The sequence below is a fragment of the Lipotes vexillifer genome, unplaced genomic scaffold (genome assembly GCF_000442215.2).
Source record: "Lipotes vexillifer unplaced genomic scaffold, Lipotes_vexillifer_v1.1 scaffold531, whole genome shotgun sequence".
Taxonomy (NCBI): Eukaryota; Metazoa; Chordata; class Mammalia; order Artiodactyla; family Lipotidae; genus Lipotes; species Lipotes vexillifer.
In genome coordinates this window covers 156,799-177,599 of record NW_006799583.1, presented here as the reverse complement: position 1 = coordinate 177,599, position 20,801 = coordinate 156,799, and the positions used below count along the sequence as shown (strand labels likewise).

At 45.2% G+C, this 20,801-nt stretch overlaps 1 protein-coding gene across 1 annotated transcript in view; it reads right to left on the bottom strand.

Annotated features, from left to right (window-relative positions):
* PRKCH (protein kinase C eta) overlaps positions 1 to 20,801 on the bottom strand; it is a 154,001-nt gene that overhangs the window by 3,823 nt on the left and 129,377 nt on the right. The window contains exons 11-12 of the mRNA XM_007471698.1: positions 18,932 to 19,070; positions 18,095 to 18,283 (exon numbers count right to left, since the gene is read on the bottom strand). Of these exons, the coding sequence (XP_007471760.1) occupies positions 18,095 to 18,283; positions 18,932 to 19,070 (328 nt within the window). The remainder of the gene's footprint in view (positions 1 to 18,094; positions 18,284 to 18,931; positions 19,071 to 20,801) is intronic.

Genomic DNA, 20,801 nt, shown 5'->3' with positions numbered 1-20,801 from the left:
TTGTGAAAACATCCTTCAAAAACACCACCCTTTTTTTTTTTTTTTTTTTTTTTTTTTTTGCGGTACGCGGGCCTCTCACCGTTGTGCCTCTCCCGTTGCGGAGCACAGGCTCCGGACGCGCAGGCTCAGCGGCCACGGCTCACGGGCCCAGCCGCTCCGCGGCACGTGGGATCTTCCCGGACCGGGGCACGAACCCGCGTCCCCTGCATCGGCAGGCGGACTCTCAACCACTGCGCCACCAGGGAAGCCCAGCAGTTTTGTTTTAACTTTGGCTGTATCTAAAGGTATCTCAAGATATTCATTCTCCACATTAAAAAAAATTCAATTTACAAAGGTTTGCAGGTGTCTATGCAAGGCAGTGCACTAGGCCTCATAGGGGGTGGGTACACAGATGGCAAGGACAGTGCCTCCCCCCATGCAGGAGCTGATCAAGAGAAGGGGCAGAGGCAAGCACCCTTTATCTGCAACACAGCTAGACAAAAGGGAGAGAGACACAGCCAAGTGCAGCGGGAGCTTCGGAGAGACTGGGAAAATCGCATTGGGGGCTGGTGGTGAGAGGGCAGGCGATGGCCTCCCAGAAGAGGTGACAGTTGACGACATGAGACAGATACATAGAATTAACAGAGCCAGGAAGGAAGAGGGCAGTCACGCCCGAGAACGCAGCTGGCAAGGCTGTAGGCAAGCACCGGCCACGTTGGTGAGGGAGACTGTAGGGTGGTAGGGCTGGCGTGAAAGGACGGCCGAGGAACCGTGGGGCAGCCAGTAGGACCCGACAAAAGCGTACGAAGAGGTGAATGACGAGAGCTGCCCTGTGATTCAGGGATGACTCTAGCCACGATGGGATGGAAAAATCCCTCATGGAGGGGTAAGAGATTTGTGGGTAGGGGGCTGACGAGTTAGGAGGCTGAGACGACAGCCGAGAAGACACGACAAGTCTGGAAACTAGATTTTCTGGTTAGTGGAAAGGAAAGGAGGGAAGCAGGTCCTGGGGTCCTGTGGGAGAAAAATGAGCACATTCCACACTGCCTGGAGCTGGGGGGAAGGGGCAGGAGGACAGCCAGGTCCCAGGGTCCTCTCCGGCTGTTGAGGGACGGAAAAGGATAACAAAAGAGAGACTGATTATTGTTGGGAGTGTTAGTGTTAATAGAAGTGTAGTAGTGGTAGCGGGAGTAACTTTTGTCAAAGGGATGAAAACGAAAACATCTACCATTTCTCAAGGTCTTACAGATCTGGGAGGTCGGTGAGCTCAGCTTTGCATCTGAGATGCGCAAACATCCCCCAGGAGCTGACTAGCCCTGTAAGCCTGGGGTGCAGGCCAGGGTGAGAGGTCTGACACCCAGGGCCATCACCGTCTGGTGAGAAAGAGCTGATGCTGGGAGGGCAGGCTGGGGTGCGGGGAAGGCAGAGGTGGAGGGAGAGAGAATAGAACTGAGAGCAGCTCCAGGCCACAGACATTTTATCTGGCCCACATAGAGTGTTTTTAAAATAATTTTAACTACTTGTCAAACATTTAAAAAGTAGCAAATGTCACATCACACACATGAAAGTCGTTTTCCAAATTCCCGTGGAAGATGGAATATTCTGGAACATTGGACCTGCACTTCTTGGAGAAAATGACCTGGAGTTGAGCAGTGGCTGCCTCATTAGCTGGGGCAGGTGACCCCCTAGTCCCACCACTCCCCTCGGCCTCATACCTGGCTGGCTCCCCGCATGCCTGAGCCCTGGCTCTGAGCCCTGGCACAGGGTGGAAAGAAGGCCGGGGTGGCAGCAGGAGCTCATGAGAAAGCCAGAGCAGGATGAAGACCACGGAACAGAAACCAGCACAGGGACCATTCCGGGCAGGAGGAGGGGGTGATGGGTGGTGCTGAGGGCGTGGAAGGCTGGGCGGGGAGGGTTATAGCTCCTCTATGACTAACCTCTCCCGGCTCCAAAGATACAGAGGTGGGAAGTTCAGGGAACACAGAACATCAGTCCCAGGCCTGGAATCTTTCACAGTACACGTTGGTGGAGGGGTATGGGGTTGGGGACAGGAGGGGTTCACTGCCCTAGGCCAGGCCCAGGACTCGCCTTAAACACCGTGTTCCTGCTGCTGTGATGGTGACGGCCCGATCCCGTTGCAGAAAACTTCCTCTGTTTGCTTATGCCCCTACTGGGACCCGAATGCCAAACAAGTTAACAGCCATGGTGTTTACAGCCATCACTCAGCTGTGTCTAATGTCATACTGAAAGCTTGCCTCACCTCAGCTGACCTTCCCCCCGACTGTGGTCCCAATGGGGAGCTCAGCCAAAGAGGAAAATAAAGTGACTCCGTGGAAGATTCTGGACACATTTACTAAAGGAAGCAGAATGGCTGCTAGGATCAATGAAAGCACGTTATAAGCCGCAAAGAGGGAGGAGGCCAGGGTGGGAAATCCGATTCCACCCCGAATGTAAGTCTCCAGCTAACTGGAGAGCAGGGGCAAGAATGTGTGGACTCGTTTCATATTCCCCTTCCTCCTGTGGCCCTCGTGAAAGTGGAATTTCTCTAGAGGATCCGGAACGAATCAGAAGCACACCTGCCCAGAGAATGAGAAACAACAGTTCCTTCAAGGCTGCAGAGAAGGCATGACCACAGGGGAAAGCAGTCAGCCAGGCACCTTCCTGAAGAAACATAAGCAATGTAGGCCAGGTCTGTACAGGAATGTCCTGCAAAGCCTCCTGCCAGCCAGGGACGGATTATTAAGGATATAAGCGCTCCTCTGATATGGAGGGCCCAGAGGGGAACTGGTGAGGCTCTGCAGCTTCACTGCTGTGTCTGGATGCCAGTTCTCCCATTGATGAGCTGTGTGACTTTGGACAAATGTATTAACTTCCCTGGACCTCAGATTCCTCAACTATAAAATGGAGATTTTTCTGTATATCCTAATATTATAATGAGTAAATGAGATAATCAGTGTAAAATACCTGGCACAAGAGCAAGCCTTCAACCAATGCTAGTGAGTTTCAGCAAGCATCTTGTTAAACCACTTGGAGGGCCATCCTGTCCGACCTAAAGACAGGGGCATGGACTGAAAAGCCTCTGAGAGATGAACATCTGAGGTGAGCCTTGGCCTCGAGGCTTATCTGTCTCTGTCTCGCTCTCTCTCTCTCATACTTTGCAGCCAGGAAAAGGGAACAAGGTCTGTTTCTGCCTTAGAGCCCCAGACTCCAACAGGGGGATGGTAGTGATGGTCTCAGTGAAAAACAATTCTTCTGACAGCAAAGATCTCTAAAGACAATAGAAAATAAGAATACAGATGATACGCAGGTTTTAACGTGCAGTTGTATCTGCTTTCACAACAGAAGGGAAGTGCCGAATGCAGGGTGAAGGGTGCAGTGGAACACTTTCCTATAATTCTGAGGTCAGCTATAGCACTTGTCATGTCTTGTGGGCTCTGCTACACCTGAGGCGGCTTTGGTTTTGAGTTTTCAGATGTTTCAGAGGATAGAGTTCAAACTCACCCCGTGTTAACAATGTGTCTAGAGATAACAGGGTCCAAATGTACTCTGGAACTCATTCAAATGTAGGCAATGACTAAAAGTATATTTCCTTTCAAAATCTGATTTCATAGGAAGAGGACTAGTTATATAAATAGGGCCATTAATCTAATGAGATTTTCTTCCAGGAGAGAGAGAACACTGTATTTTCTACTTAACAGGTGGATTTGGCTGTTGGGCAAACAAAAGGACCTTTTCCTTTCATTCAACTTCAGACCAAAGGGCAGAGAGTTAGCAGATAGTGCTGGTAAGCATGCCATAGGACATCCCCATCAGTATTCCAGGGAGATGCTCCTAGTTAGGAAGAAGGAATTTTATGACTCTACAGAGAGTCCTGAGGAGGGAGTGCAGAGAAAGAACACAGGACACAGAAGAGAGTATGGTTCACGGCCATGAAGGCCACCCTGGGGTGGATAAAATGCATGCTTGTGTATGTTGCAGCCTCCTGTGTCTCTGTGTTTTGCCACTATCACAGGTAGAGTCTGACCTTGTTATGAAGACCAGTCAGCAACCGTCCCCTCGCATACCCCTTCCTGCCAGCTGCGGTGGTGGGCATACAGCTGACAACGACCTGTGCCAGCCACATTTCTCCAAAGAAGACATAAAAATAGCCAAGAGGCACATGAAAAGATGCTCAACACTGCTAATTATTAGAGAAATGCAAATCAAAACTACAGTGAGGTATCACCTCACACCAGTCAGAAGGGCCATCATCAGAAAATCTAGAAACAATAAATGCTGGAGAGGGTGTGGAGAAAAGGGAACCCTCTTGCACTGTTCGTGGGCACATAAATTGATACAGCCACTATGGAGAACAGTATGGAGGTTCCTTAAAAAAACTAAAAATAGAGCTACCGTATGACCCAATTCCACTACTGGCCATCTACCCTGAGAAAACCATAATTTGAGAAGATACATGCACCCTAATGTTCGTTGCAGCACTGTTCACAATAGCCAGCTCATGGAAGCAACCTAAATATCCATCGACAGAGGAATGGATAAAGATGGAATATTACTCAGTTATAAAAAGAGAACAAAATAATGCCATTAGCAGCAACATGGATGGACCTAGAGATTGTCATACTGAGTAAAGTAAGCCAGACAAAGACAAGTATCATATGATATTGCTTATATGTGGAATCTAAAAAAATGGTAGAAATGAACTTATTTACAAAACAGAAATAGACTCACAGATGTAAAAAACTAATTTATGGTTACTAGGGAGGAAAGGGAGGGAGGGATAAATTGGGAGATTGGGATTGTCATATACACACTATTATATATAAAATAGATAACTAATAAGGACCTACTGTATAGCACAGGGAACTCTACTCAGTATTCTGTAATGACCTATATGGGAAAAGAATCTAAAAAAGAGTGGATATATGTATAACTGATTCACTTTGCTGTACACCTAAAACTAACACAACATTGTAAATCAACTATACTCCAATAAAAATTAAAAAAAAAATAGGGAAGCTGAGGAACAGACCCATCTGGAACCTGCCCCAGGCCACACAGTTTGGGAGCGGTGGAGCTGAGATTTGAAGCCAGGCCTATATCTAACGGTAGAAGCCTTTGCCCTCCTTTTGAGGTTTACCCATCTTCTCATTTGGATTCTGGATGAAAGAGCAGTGACAGGTGAGGAGCAGTCCTGGGATGATGCCCAGGTGAGAATGCACAGCACTGTGTGTGTTTACTTATGTTGTACCTCCTTTGCGGGCCCACAAGCTATTCTTCTTTCTCTGACTCTATGGAGGGAGAAGTGATGGAGATGTACACCCAGAGAAGGTGCTAAGAGAAGGGAGAGAAAAGGGATAGTCCTGAGCCCAAGGAATCCTTCATTCTGACCACCTGGTTTTATTTCCAACAACTGGGGTCTTTATATTGGAGAAGAAAAGACAGATGACACTGTTGATAGTTTCAAATAACGGAAGTGCTGTTGGCCAGAAGAGGCGGTTCTAAATGGGAGAAATAAGTATGGGGAGTGGATGTTAAAGGAGTGTATGTAAGGATGTCATAAGGAAAATTAAAACAAAAATTTCTAATACTCAATGCCATTAAGTGAGAGAAGGCGCTTCCCTGGGAGGAGTGGGAGTGTCTTATTGGAGACACTAAAGAACCACCTGAATGACCCATCTGTCGTCGGGTGGGAGGGGAGAGCAATGTCCTCCAGGGTCTGTGCCTACATCAAGAGTCTACAGCCTTATCCTTTCTTCTCTATTTGGAATTAGAAAAAATGTTGAAGATAACTGTACCTTCCTCAGCTGAAGATGCCATGTTTTCCTTGGGTCTGAAGTGGACTTGCTTTATAAAAATGAAATAAAACATGTTTAAGCTGATCTCCAGAGCTAGTTACTGAAGGAGTGGGCAGGTGAGTATGTAAGTATATTTGAACACACCAATGGATCAATGTCTTACCTGAGCCACATCAGAATATTCTGTGAGATATCTCCAGAGACAGTCTACAGTGCACTTTATTCCCTCCTAATGAAAACAAGTACAAAAATGCCCTGTACTGTTTCTCTTTCTGCACTGGGGCAGGAATAGTGCTAAAATCTGTTGCAGTTTTGTTGGCTATATTTTCCATCCTGTCTCTGATTAGAATCCAGGAGCCTTTACATGGGCATATACTTATTCCTTACCAATGCTCTTAACACTCTGCCTTGCCTGTGTTTTATACTCTTTATAGCTTCCCCTGAAACCCAAGCCATCTCAGTAGCTTCACTAAGGTCATGTGATAACACTGGTTAAAGAAAGGTAACGATCAGAGATGAGTCTCAGAGACAGAAGCCCAAGGTCGGGCCCTTGTGCCAGTGCCAGTGTTGTTGGCCAAGATGGTTTTATTCCTGGCAAACCAGCCCCGAGCATCTCTGACTAATGGTGAGGGTTTCACTGCTCTCCAATAACTCCCAAGTGTTAAAGGAAAAGGAAGCTCACCTGATAGCTGTGATCCCCCAAAGTGCAGCTATTGAAAGGAAGCAGGTGCTAAAGAAGGATCCTCCAGAGGCATACTACACAATGTCTTTATTTCCTCCCGATGAAACCCAGGCCAACACCCTTCTTTATCCTGGATACACATCATCTTGGGTGTCCAAACCAAACCTAAGCACCACCTGCTAAAAGTTAATGCTCTTTGATCACCGGAAGGGGCAAATGAAAGAAAACAGAGTGTGCTACTTAGAGTTTTTAAGTGTGTTCCTTAGAGTTTTTCCAACTTAAAACAAAAAGCTCTTCTGACCCGCAGACATCAGTTAGCAAACCCCTACATAGAAAAGATTTCCATGCTCATTTTACAAAACCTGATATTTTTATGCTCCTGTCTGAGATATGAAGATTAAAGAGTCATGTGGTATTAAAACTTCATTAAAAAAAAAAAATCCTTCACACTGCTAGCCACAGATAAAATGTAAGTTTCCTATGAATAGAGGTCCTAAACAATCTAAAATGGAGAAAGGAAGTTAGGAATAGTAACTTTAATAAAATGATAAAGAATGCCAAAAATGAAGCCTCTAGGAAGATCAGTATTTCTCTGTTTTCTGCCAACACTAGCCTGGCCTATCTGTGAATAAATGGTCCATTTCTGAAGGTGTTAGTTTCAGTAAGAAGCCTGACGCTCCATTTCCTCATATGGGAACTCCAGTCCCGGCAAAGGGCAGGGGCTGCCAGGCTTCGTGTTTTTCCCTTTTTGTTTTTCTTTTTTTTTTTTTTGCAGTACACGGGCCTCTCACTGTTGTGGCCTCTCCTGTTGCGGAGCACAGACTCCGGACGCGCAGGCTCAGAGGCCATGGCTCACGGGCCCAGCCGTTCCGCGGCATGTGGGATCCTCCCGGACCGGGGCACGAACCCGTGTCCCCTGCATCGGCAGGCGGACTCTCAACCACTGCGCCACCAGGGAAGCCCCAGGCTTCACGTTAACCGTCCTCTTTTTAAAGGACCTTTTAGTAACTTACTTTTGGATTTTCCCCATAACACTATTTGAAAAATTGGCTCTAATGATGGACAGCTGGATCCTCTGCATGACCCTGGTCCCAGTTTTCCCTCCACTTCCTCAGCCCCCTCCTGGCTGACCACCTTTGGCTGCTGCCTTGAGCATTCCAATCTTTGCCAGGAGGGGAGTAGGAAATGCAGAGGATCAAGCTCAGTGCCACTCTGGTCAACTGCCTGGTAACAGATGTGAGACACATTCAGGGCTAAAAGAGGATCCCAAATTACTTGTGGTTCCTTCTCTGTACACAGAGGCAAACGAGACTCCTGCAGAGAATGCACAGAGGATGAAATCTGATAGGTGTGATGACAGATAAGCCCACATGCAAACACACAGTTTAATTTCTGTAAAGCTTAGCAGCGAAAGCATGCTATAATCTCCTTCTGAGGCCAAGTTTACAATGCCTCCCGAACTGACAAAGGTGACTCAGGAGAATGCACCAAACTCCTTTCAGCACTTATTTAACCTGACCACCTGTGTGAGCCTGGAGAAAAAGGGCGTTGACCTCACCCAAGTCAGCACTGGCGCCTTGTGATCTCTCACCGGAGATGATTTAGCACAAAGGAATGCTCACCTCAGAGACAGAGGGCATCACCTTCCTAAGCTCTGGGGACTCAACGAGGACTCCCTCAAGTCTTTCTGGAGCTGATGAGGCCAAAGCTCAGCGCAACCGCAGACGCTCTAAGCAAACTATACATTTTCCTCTGTGTCATGATTATTCACATTTTGGGATAATTCAGTGCCAGTTTAGGAAACTCGGTAACATGGTGGCCAACAGAAAACGTGTATTTATACCAAAACCAAGTAAAAAAAAATAACAATTAAAAAATCATCTTTAAGGTCAGCAATCTAGAAAGTCTAGGTCTGTTTTTCACACAAGAGTGTGTATCTTTATTTATCTTTCCTGTGCTACCTTCTGTGGATGTTGCCAGTTTTTACAACCTGTTCTCTGAGGGGGGAGGGGAGGATGGTTTTGCTTTTGGAACATGCACATGTGAGCATTTAACACACACACACCTTCACAGCGAAGATGAGACATGAGAGACAAAAGGGCAAGCAAGAAAAACAGTCTTCCGCTGTACATTTTGGGGTGAATACTATGGTTATTTTCAGTTGTCAGGATCACTGGTTAATGACCTGGGATTTTTTTTCAAGTAGAAAACTGGGCTAAAAGCTGTATGCCCACCCCCGCCCCCACCTCCCGCGACTCTGTGCTCCGTGGGGAGTGTTCTCACACGCAAGTTCTCAGCTCTCTATCCAAGCTCATGTGAAATCTGGGAGGACTTTTGAGTTTTGGGTGTATGGCTACCCAGTCTTGGGGGTGGGGGTAGAGATGATGATGGGAAGGGTGAGGGGAGGAAAGTAATACTGGGTTAGGAGTTACACTGGGTAAGATGTTGGTGCCCATCCTGTTCAACCCCTCACTCTCCTTGAACGGCAGACAAGAACACCCCTCACCCCGAATTCAGAGGACTCACTGACGTTATTATACCATACGAAGCCCCCAGGTCTTGAACATCTATGACTCTAGTGTTATATAAATGGGCATCCAAACAGCTTCTAAAGACAAGGAATAATAATAATACCTTCTATTTAAAAAGGTAAGAAGGCATTCAGAAAGCATTTCCTTCTGAAGGGAAGAAACAAAAGGGCAAGTAAAATATCCAGCAGACATCAATTCCAGGAACAGTGCTGACCTTACGTTCCAAAGAAAGGATCATCAGAAAATCTCAGGAAGCCAAATAGAGATGACCCACCATGCTGATTCGGTGGTGAGAACGGATGTGAAGGGCTGGCTCGGGGATCTTGGCTTTCCTGCCTCTCTGGTGGGGAAGGATCACACACAGAGGCGAGGGCAGCAGCATGGGCAGAGCTCACCAATGGGTGCTTTCCCCTTCTCTGTTTGTTAAAAATCTTTCTTTGGGGTGCACTCAGGTACTCAACTTGGGGGTTGGGGAGTGGGGAGAGGTAAATTAGGAGTTTGGGATTAACAGATACACACTACTGTATATAAAATAGAAAAATAGGGGCTTCCCTGGTGGCGCAGTGGTTGAGAATCTACCTGCTAATGCAGGGGACATGGGTTCGTGCCCCGGTCTGGGAAGATCCCACATGCTGAGGAGCAACTAGGCCCGTGAGCCACAACTACTGAGCCTGCGCATCTGGAGCCTGTGCTCCGCAACGAGAGGCCACGATAGTAAGAGGCCCGTGCACCGCGATGAAGAGTGGCCCCCGCTTGCCACAACCAGAGAAAGCCCTTGCACAGAAACGAAGACGCAGCACAGCAAAAATAAATAAATTAATTAATAAACTCCTACCCCCAACATCTTCTTTAAAAAAAAAAAAATAGAAAAATAACAGGACCTACTGTATAGCCCAAGGAATTATAGTCAATATCTTGTAATAACCTATAATGGAAAAGAATCTGAAAAAGAATATATATATATATAAGTGAATCACTTTGCTGTACACCTGAAACTAACATAACATTGTAAATCAACTACAATTTTAAAAAGGTATAAGAAAAAAATGCTTAATTGGAAAAAAAAGGCTCCTGGGAAAACAAATACAACTCTCTCCAAAATAAAAAGCTAACACAGCCTCATGTACAATTAAGTGCTTAATAATCTTGATGATGTTGGTGGATTGTTCGAAGGGAGGATGAAGATAATGACATCTCTCAGCGTGCTGTAAAATTACTACTCATAACTTAACGATACTAATAACTCCTGTATTGTGCATACCACTTTGAAAATGCTTTCATGGGTGATACCTCATTTGAAGTGGGTGCTGTAGGTGTTAACATCATTGGTAACATCAGAGGTAAAGACTGGAAAGCAGTGGCAGGAGTAGAATGAGGTCTCGTGATCCTCAGACCAGTGTGTGCTCCTTCCATTCTACTGTGTGAGGTTGGTTCACCTCTCAGCCTCAGCTTCACCTACCAACCAGGGAGTTACACAAAGTGTTTTTTTTGTTTTTTTGTTTTTGTTTTTTTGCAGTACACGGGCCTCTCACTGTTGTGGCCTCTCCCATTGTGGAGCACAGGCTCCGGATGCGCAGGCTCAGCGGCCATGGCTCACGGGCCCAGCCGCTCCGTGGCATGTGGGATCTTCCCGGACCGGGGCACGAACCCGTGTCCCCTGCATCGGCAGGTGGACTCTCAACCACTGCACCACCAGGGAAGCCCTAGACAAAGTGTTTTTAAAGATCCTCCATCTCTGAAATTCTGTGTTTATGTTTCTATTAGTCACCAAGCTCCATGACAAATGATTACAATCCAAAACAGCATGCACGACTTCCTAACAGTTTTTGGGACTACGTAAGACACTACCCAGTGGAGTCAACATTAGGAACTTTTTTTTTTAATTGAAATATTCTTGATTTACAATGTTATATCAGTTTCAGGTATACAACATAGTGATTCAAAATTTTTATAGATTATACTCCATTTATATTTATTATAAAATATTGGCTATATTCCCCGTGTTGTATAATATATTCTTGTAGCTTGCTTATTTTATACATAGTAATTTATACCTCTTAATCCTCTATCCCTTTCTTGCCCCCTTCCCTCTCCCCACTGGTAACCACTAGTTTATTCTCTATATCTGAGTCTGTTTCTTTTTTGTTATACTCACCAGTTTGTTTTACTTTTTAGATTCCACATATAAGTGATATCATACAATATTTGTCTTTCTCTAACTTATTTCCCTAAGCATGATACCCTCTAGGTTCATAACATTAGGAACTCTTGAAGTCACCAAGCTCCCAGAATCACAGGTGGTCACAAAATCCTTGGAAAAGGCCTGAAGTCTGTAGTTTTAAAGAAAGCAGTGTACCTTACCTTGATCTGGAATTACACAACAAAGTGAAAGCTCGTTCAGGGTCCTTAAAAACATTTCAACTTACCCACCTCCTAACAGATACTTCCCCAAGCTCTCAGTTTTCTGGCCAAGGGCCATTTGCTCCTGAACCTGGCTAGCACTACTCAAAAGTTATTGCAAGCATCAGTTTCTGGGGAAATCACACTGTAAAACCACTGGCCTATTTCACCACAAGCAGAACTAGCAGATGAGCTGCAGATTGAGATGTTTACACAACCTGAAGTCATTCCTTCCTGACCGCCTCTTCCACTGTCACCCTTTCAATACCTGTGTCCCCAGGCCTTGTCCTCCTTTTACTCTTCACTCTCTCCCCCAGTCCATGGCTTCTCCCCTGTTCTCACTACCATGCTACAGTGGTCACCTCCTACCTCTCTCCTGAGCTCCAGACCTATGTGACCAACTGCAAGGAACAGACCACTTTCTGAATGTCTCCCCAACCCCTCAGAGGTCCCGTTTCCTAAACTCATCTTTCCCAGCCCCTGCCCTGCACCTAGCACACCCACGGCGGAACTGGTGACTGCAGTTCTCTGAACACGCAGGCTGCCTCTCCCCTCCGAGGCTTTGCACAAGTTGTTTCCTCTGCCTAGAATACCCTTCTCCCCTTTGTCAACCCTACTGAACGCTTATTTGTTCCTCAGCACCCAGCCTACATGCCGCTTCCTCTGCCTTGTCCTTATGTCATTTCCCTGTCCCTGACCCCAGAGAGAGTTCTGATCATTCCTCCTCGGCAGCCAGCTAAGTATCCGTTTACGTGTCCTCATTCCTACTAGGCTGTGAGCAACAGAAGAGGCCGTGTCTTTTCGTCTTTGCTTCCCGGCACTTAGCGCAGGCCAAGCCAAGGGAAGGCACCTGACAAGTATTTGCCGAATGGAACCAGACAGGGATCCTAATTCCCTAAAGTATCAGTTTCTCCTTCTACGGTCACAGGCTCATCTCAGGTCAAAAGAGAAAGATTCAAATGCACAATCTTTAAATAACACTGACATTGTTATCATAAACGTTCTCTCTTACTTTACAGAAAGTTAAATAGGTGGCAGATTCTTGCTCTGTGGGTATTAAGTACACAGGACCCTGGTCGCTTCCTCCAGTGGCTCATGCTTCTAGGACAAGTGGAAAGAATCACATCAGGGAGTAATCTGGGTGCTTACATGTGGTGCTCTAAGGGTACAGGACACTTATTAATGAGACGTAGAAGAAAAATGGGGAAAGGCCAGGTGTAGCTAGCTTAGAACCCTGGACTGGGAGTCAGGAAAAGCTGGATTCTGATCCCAGGGTTTTTTCCTTACTGTGGTGTAATATACAGAACATAATATTTACCGTCTTAACCATTTTTAAGTGTACAGTTCAGTGGGATTAAGTCTATTCACATTGTTGTACAACCATCACCACCATCCACCTACAGAACTTCTTTCATCTTCCCAAACTGAAATTCTACATCCCTTAAACCCTAGCTCTCCACCCACCCACGCCGCCAGCCCTCGGCAACCACCATTTTGCTTTTGTCTCTATGAATGACTATTCTAGGTACCTCCTGTTAGTGGAATCATACATTTGTCCCTTTGTATTTGGCTTATTTCATTAAGCATAATTCATTCAAGGTTCATCCAGGTTATAATGTGCATCAGAATTTCCTTCCTCTGTAAGGCTGACTAACACATGTTGTTTATCCATTCATCTATTGATGGACACTTGGGTTGCTTCCACCTTTTAGATATTGTGAATAATGCTATGAACATTGATGTACAAATATGTTCGAGACCCTGCTTTCAATTCTTTGGGATATACAACCAGAAATGGAATTGCTAGGTCATATGGTACTTCTATGTTTAATTTTCTGAGGAAGTGCCTGCTATATTACTTTCTGCAGTGCCTGCATCATTTTATATTCCCATGCGAGTTGTGCAAGGGTTCTAATTTATTTGTTTGTTTTAAGTAATGTGCTGAATGGCCTTTGGTGAGTCACAATTTCTCTGGACCTCAGTTTCCGCATCTATTAAATGAAGGAATTTTAATGGATAATCTCTTAGGTTTCTAGTAGCAATTAAAAAAAAAAAAACTGTAATGGTCTAATTGAATCAAGTGGCAATTACAGCCAGAAAGCAGTTTAAATGGTTTCCTAATACAATAAATAGAGTCACAATTTTTCAGAGAAAAAGGGCAAAGGATCTAAAAATACACCCAGGGCTTCCCTGGTGGCACAGCGGTTAAGAGTCCGCCTCCCAATGCAGGGGACACGGGTTCGAGCCCTGGTCCAGGAAGATCCCACATGCCACGGAGCAACTAAGCCCCTGCGCCACAACTACTGAGCCTGCGCTCTAGAGCCTGCGCTCTAGTGAGCCTCAACTACCGAAGCCCACGTGCCTAGAGCCCGTGCTCCGCAACAAGAGAAGCCACCGCAACGAGAAGCCCGTGCACTGCAACTAAGACTAGTCCCCGCCCGCCGCAACTAGAGAAAGCCCGCGTGCAGCAACGAAGGCTCAACGCAGCCAAAAAGTAAATAAATTAATTAAAAAATAATAAAAATGCACCCAGCTCTCACTGATGACAGTGGTGGCTGCTTCCTGAGCACCTACTCTGTGCTCAGCACTGTTCCAACTATCCTCCACGCATTATCTCAGAGCCTGAGGGTATAGATGTGGAAATCGAGGAGTGGCAAAATTGCACCATCTTCCCGAGGTCCCACAGCCAGCAGGTGAAAGAGTCAATATCTGCCCTCGGACAGCGCTGCTCTGGAGGCAGGTTCCTCACCACCACGCCCTGACCCTTCCCTCCTGGGTGCTTCGCCCCAAGTCTTGAGAGTTCTTCACTGTTTTCTTTCTTTTCTTTGATCACACTTCTGTTTAGATGTCTCAGTCCTCTGCCAAGAACAGCTGAATTTCCTCAGCTACAGCATTGAAACTTTTTATTTTTAGGTCTGGAGGCTGAAATGTACAAAACTGTCTCAGAAATCCTCTCGGTGACTGTTTTTTAGTAATTTTCTCTGACACGTGTTTTCCAGAAAATCACTTTTAAGGTACACTCCTTGAAGGAGGAAGAAACAGAATGCCTACTGTGTTCCTGTGTGGTTTACATGTATGAATTCACTGAATCTGGACAGTAACCCTATGACATGGATTTTATTACCTCAATTTTATAAGATTTTATGAGCAAGGACACGGAGATTCAGAGAGGTGTGTTAGCTCATCAAGGTCACTCAGCCAGAATGTAACCGAGCTGGGAGATAAGACCGCCACGGGGTGAAACCCAAGCTCCTTCCTAGGGGGAGACTCCCGGCAGAACACAGAGAGCCACTTAGGAAAATCAGTGCTCGGCCAGTGAGACACCATGACCCGCTACCATGACCCGCTGAGCTGCTAGCATTAGAAAGGGGCCAAAATAAAGGGAAGTGAAGTGGTTCACAGCTTCCCAGAAGGAAGCAGAGGAAACAACTCAGTCCACACTGAAGAGTAGATTCTCTTTAGGCACCAGAGGCTCTGTTTTCTCCCGGAACAAAGATTGTGGAGGGAGGATATTCCTGGATAACATATATTCTAGTTACCAAAAATATGTCTATATACATCAAAGATATAGTTTAAAGTGATTGGGGGAGGGATAAATTAGGAGCTTGGGATTAACATACATACACTACTACATATAAAATAGATAAACAACAAGGACCTACTGGATAGCACAGGGAACTCTACCCAGTACCCTGTGATAACCTATATGGGAAAAGAATCTGAAAAAGAATGAATACATGTATATATATAACTGAATCACTTTGCTGTACACCTGAAACTAACGCAACATTTTAAATCAACTCTACTCGAATAAAAGTAAAAAAAGAAGTAATTGGATTTATCTGGTTAAGAAGAAACCATCTTAATAGTTCCATATGATCTTAACATTGTTTGGTGCCTGTTCTAGGTTTTACAGGGATTGAGTTAAAAGGGGTGAAATCTAGGTCCCAGATTTAGTCAGGAAGAATTCTCTTAAGAGGATTCTAAATGCCAGAAAGAGGTTGAGGACTCCTAAAAATTGGAAATAAAAAAGTTGAGAGAAGCAGATGTGGGTTAATGTTCAACTCACACGATGATGTGGTCTCTAAAGACCACTGTAGAGAATTCTCAGGGACAATCATCCCATCAGCCCCAGGACACAGTGATCTGTATACAAAATGTCCTTAAAATGACGCTAATTATATGACTGGAGATTTCTTTTTCTTTTTTTTTAAGATTTTTTATTTTTTGATGTGGACCATTGTTAAACCATTCAATAAGACTTTACTGAATTTGTTACAATGTTGCTTCTGTTTTATGCTTTGGGTCTTTGGCCGTGAGGCATGTGGGATCTCAGCTCCCTGTGGAGGGATCAAACACATACCCCCTGCATTGGAAGGTGAAGTCTTAACCACTGGACCACCAGGGAAGTCCCTATGACTGGCAATTTCTTTTTTCTTTTTTTCTTTTTTTTAAACATCTTTATTGGGGTATAATTGCTTTACAATGGTGTGTTAGTTTCTGCTTTATAACAGAGTGAATCAGTTATACATATACATATGTTCCCATATCTCTTCCCTCTTTGTCTCCCTCCCTCCCACCCTCCCTATCCCACCCCTCCAGTTGAATGAATTTCATGTTTCCTTTTACTTTCTTTTACCGTAGCTACTAGAACATTTTAAATTACATATATGGAATATTACTCAGCCATGAATGGCATTATATTTCCATATTTCAGTGCTCTTCTAGACAGTGTAATAAGGTAAAAGAAAAGAAAAAATCTTTAGCCACAAGAAATAAGAAGGTGCAATTATTACTGTTTGAGGATTAGATGACTGGGTAGATGAGAAGTTATTACACATTTTAAAAAATAATTATTTAGAAATTAATGACTACTTTCTATGCCAGCATTAGACAGTTAGAGAATATAATGGAAAAATAAATCTCAAATGTCCATGAAATATATAATATACTCAAGAATAAATTGTATGTAAAATGTAAGACATTTTTATAAATAAATAGTTTTAAATGGCTTTAGTTTCTCCTTTGACAACAGTTTAGGGAAGAAGCAAAGATGTTCTCAGAGAACACTAGTCTGAACTGAGGCCCCCAGCTGAGCAAACAGCTGTACTCACCTGACTGCCAGTCTGTACTGGCTGCTGAGGACCAAATATCCATGTCCATCAAACATTGTAGAACTCACAGCATACAAGTTCAGCAATGACCTTGTTTCTGGCTCCATCTTAGGTTTCCTATCCTGATGTTTCTTTGCTTAATCATCCAAGCACTGCATTATAAAACATGATACATGCATCAGCTATAATTATACACTGACTTCATGGTTTGTTTTTTCTCCTATTCCTTTAACTTTTTAATGTAGGGCTGTTCCTTCCCCTTCTCTCAAATGACATTTCTTAGTCATCTTGTATCACTTCTTCAGGGACAAGCATAGTCTCTGTTTCTGCACCTCTGCCTTTTCATCTGAACAGATCTTTTTTTCTTTTTTTTTAACATCTTTATTGGGGTATAATTGCTTTACAATGGTGTGTTAGTTTCTGCTTTATAACAGAGTGAATCAGTTATACATATACATATGTTCCCATATCTCTTCCCTCTTTGTCTCCCTCCCTCCCACCCTCCCTATCCCACCCCTCCAGGCAGCCACAGAGAACCGAGCCGGTATCCCTGTGCCACGCGGCTGCTTCCCACTGGCTATCTACCTTACGTTTGTTAGTATATATATGTCCATGTCTCTCTCTCGCCCTATCACACCTCACCCTTCCCCCTCCCCATATCCTCAAATCTGTTCTCCAATGACTGGCAATTTCTAAAGCGAGACAAGTCTTTCACCAGCATGGCTAATACTTCCCAAATTTAGGTTTTTTTTGTCTCAAATCACTGGAAAGGATATGATTTGAGCAAAGTGATTCTTATCCCATAGACACTATCCAGGAGAGAATGGATTATTCTGATTTTTCCCTATCTGAAGAATATTCATCTTTAGTCCTCCTATGCATTTCGTGGGAAATAATACATGATTTTCTAATACATAACTGACTCAAATTATATGTTATTCTCTCATTACATGTTACTTTCTTATTTTCAACATAAAGCGTCAAATCCACTTTCTTCCACACTTGAAAATAAGGCTCCCAGCACAATGCCTTAAATGCACGAATGAAAGACTTTTTCAGTGTGATATTCTACACTGCACCTGAATCCTGGGCCTGGCACCTGACTTGCACAAGGATAACATGGAAGCAAATGAGATCTTGCACAACTTTGGAAAACCTCTCTTTTCCTCTCCCAGCACTACGGGAAAGGCCCCTTCATCCTTCGATGTTGCTGACAGAAACACAATCCGTATCGAAACAACCGGGAGTGCTGTTCACATGACCCAACGGCCTTATGTGTCCTGACTGGATGAAGCGGGAGCATCACTTCACCTACACTGAAGCCACAAGTGCTAGAATTACTTGATATATGGCAAACAATGCTATCAACTGCTCATGCATTGGCTCCAAAATAACTATTGTGTAAGAGAAAAAAACAGCCTGAGAAAACTCTGCTTCTTTGATTCTACAGATTAAAACACAGATTTCAGTTAGAGCTGGTAGCTTACTGGTAGGTGGTATTAAAAAACAAACAAACAAACCCAAAGCCCAAGAAGCACACTCAGCAAGCTGGTCTGCAATAGTTCAAAAGCTGGCTGAGCGCACCAAACTTACAGATTTCAGGATCCCTGTGGCATCTTCATGCAGCCATGTAGGGTAGACCACTTCATCGTTCAGTATGGCTTCAAAGAGGTCATCTTCATTCTCTGCTTCAAAGGGCGCATGGCCACAGAGCATCTCGTAGAGCAGCACGCCCATTGCCCACCAATCCACTGCAGGCCCGTAGAGCATCTCCTGGAGGATCTGTGCATAGGGGTAATGTGAGAACTTCGTGCATCTGATGAACAAATGCATCATTAATGACTAAGGAAAATGATGGATTAGGAGATGAAGTAAAACAAGGGAGTTTCCTGCGTTGGCATTCATGTTTCATTCCATCTCTAGAGAGTGGTCTGTTTTCCCTGGGGTCAATTCAGAGGCCTTGTCATCCAGGTGATCAAACATCTATGGCCTGCTTAGGCCAAAGTAATAGTATATGCAGATCCAAACCGGAAAGGGTTTTGTAACTATATCTGTGGGCTCACTCACTCCTATGGGAAAGATTCAAGAGCTTGTCTTTATTTCTGCTAAATGGGGCTGGGATCAAAGCACTGAGTAGAGGCAAAGAAAAAAATTAAATAGCTGTGCCTGGAACGTCCTTTGTCCTCATTCAGGGCTAAACCCTAAAGCAACTGCAAAGTTTACAAAACTTTTTGACTCAAATTGTATCGGGAGGAACCAAGGACATTTTCAGCCATCATTCACCCAATGAGCCACAAAGGAGTCTGGAGGCGTCAATTTTCAATGCCGCCCACCAGGCTGCAGCACATCAATGCAGCCTGTGTGGCTTTTCTGACGGGGCTGCTAGAGAGCCTGGATTACCAAAGCTGCTCAAGCAGCAAGCACACTCACCTCTGGAGCAATGTAGTCGGGTGTGCCGCAGAAGGTGGCCGTGGTGACCCCGTTACAGATCCCCTCCTTGCACATTCCAAAGTCTGCCAGTTTACAGTGACCCTCGTGGTCCAAAAGTACGTTGTCCAGTTTCAGATCTCTGCAAGAAACAAAAAGCAGCATGTGGTGGGGCAGCCAGGCCCCACACCATCCACCTGGCTGAGCTGGGTCACGGGACGGGAGATCACGCAGCTGGGAGAGCTTTCTGCACACACCCTTCAAAGGGAACACACTTCTTTGTGTTATCTGGACAACAAATTTAGATCTGCTCTTGACATTTGCCTCGTGGTTCCTAGACGATGGTTCCATCTGAATGGGCTAACCACATATCAAAACATAGGCTGCCCATTAGAAACTGAGAATGTGACTTCCAGGTGTCCCACTTACCTTAAGCCCATGAGACATCCACCCACCCGCCCCCTGTTCTCTGGCATCTCTCTCTACCCACTGGACTTCACTCGGTGAACATTCCAGAGCAAGTGGCCACTGTGTGGCACAGACTGTGATAGGCATCAAGAGTACAGATGATCCTTGTTCCTAAGGAACTCACAGTATAAAGGGGAGACAAATATTTGCTAGACTGTAAGCTCCATGGAGGAGGGACCAGGTGGGTTTTGTTCACCACTGTGCCTAGCATAGTGCACTCAATAAATATTTGTTCAAAATATATACATAGAGATGCGTGTGTACAGAGATACATACACATGCATACACACCACACACACACACACACACACACACACACACACACACGGGGGAGGGAGGAGAGAAGAATGAGAAGGGGGTTGGGGAGGGAGACAGAACCAACTGTTGTATAATACAAGTGGCACAAAGGAAGTATGAACCGAGTGCTGTGAGAAAGACACAAGAAGGAACAATTCATTCCTTCTAGTGAGAGGAGAGGGGGACATTTCCACAGTAGAAACGGAAATTGAGCTGGGTCCTAAAACATGAGTCAGCATCTTCCAGACGGGGAAGGGGTGTGAGAAGGTCGCTGTGGGCAGGTGGGCAGGGGGGCAGGGCTGTTGCATGGAGCAGACGCAGAGGTGTGAGGTGCAGGTGGGCTCAGGAACCCCAGGTGGTGTAGTAAGGATGGAGAGGGGGCTCGCATGGGAACACGGGGGCCATCAAAATGCCAGGGCTAGAAGGCAAAGTTTGGTCCAAACTGTGAAGTGTCCTGAATGCCACACTAAGGAATTCTGATATCTAGATATTAGGCGAAAGTGACCCACTGAAGCTCTCTAATTAAGATTTCCAGCTGATGAGAAAAGATTAGCTGGAGGCAGCTGAAGCAGTCCAGGGAAGAGATGACCTGAACGAGGACAGTGACAGATGGAATGAAAACTAGGGGGTCAGTCAGCAGTGCTTTGGTGAAAACACAACTAGTATTAAGGCTCGATGACCATTTAGAGGGAGATGAGAAGCAGCAGCAAAACTGATGACCCCTGGGTTTCTGTCTTAGATTCAGTGGGTCAGTGGGGACGTTAATAACCAGGGAAAAGCAAAACAGGGTAAGAAAAGGGTTTGTTTAGGTGTACCCCAGATACATAGAAGCCTCAGATATTATGGTGAGCACAGGACAAAAAGGCACTTACCGTCCCTCGCCCAACCCCTAGGAGCAGAATCCACTTAAGGGAAGTGCGTTTCCAGCAGCAGAACTGTCTGGTAAAAGGCCTCAGTGGAGGCAGGAACATGGGTTGGATGCTAATAAAACTGTCTGCAAATGAAAGGCAGTGCCCCCTGAACACCCCCTCCCCAACACAGGCTTCTGGCACCACCTCTCCCATCGCCATGCATATCCGGGCATCATTAAAGACGGAGGTCTGGCACC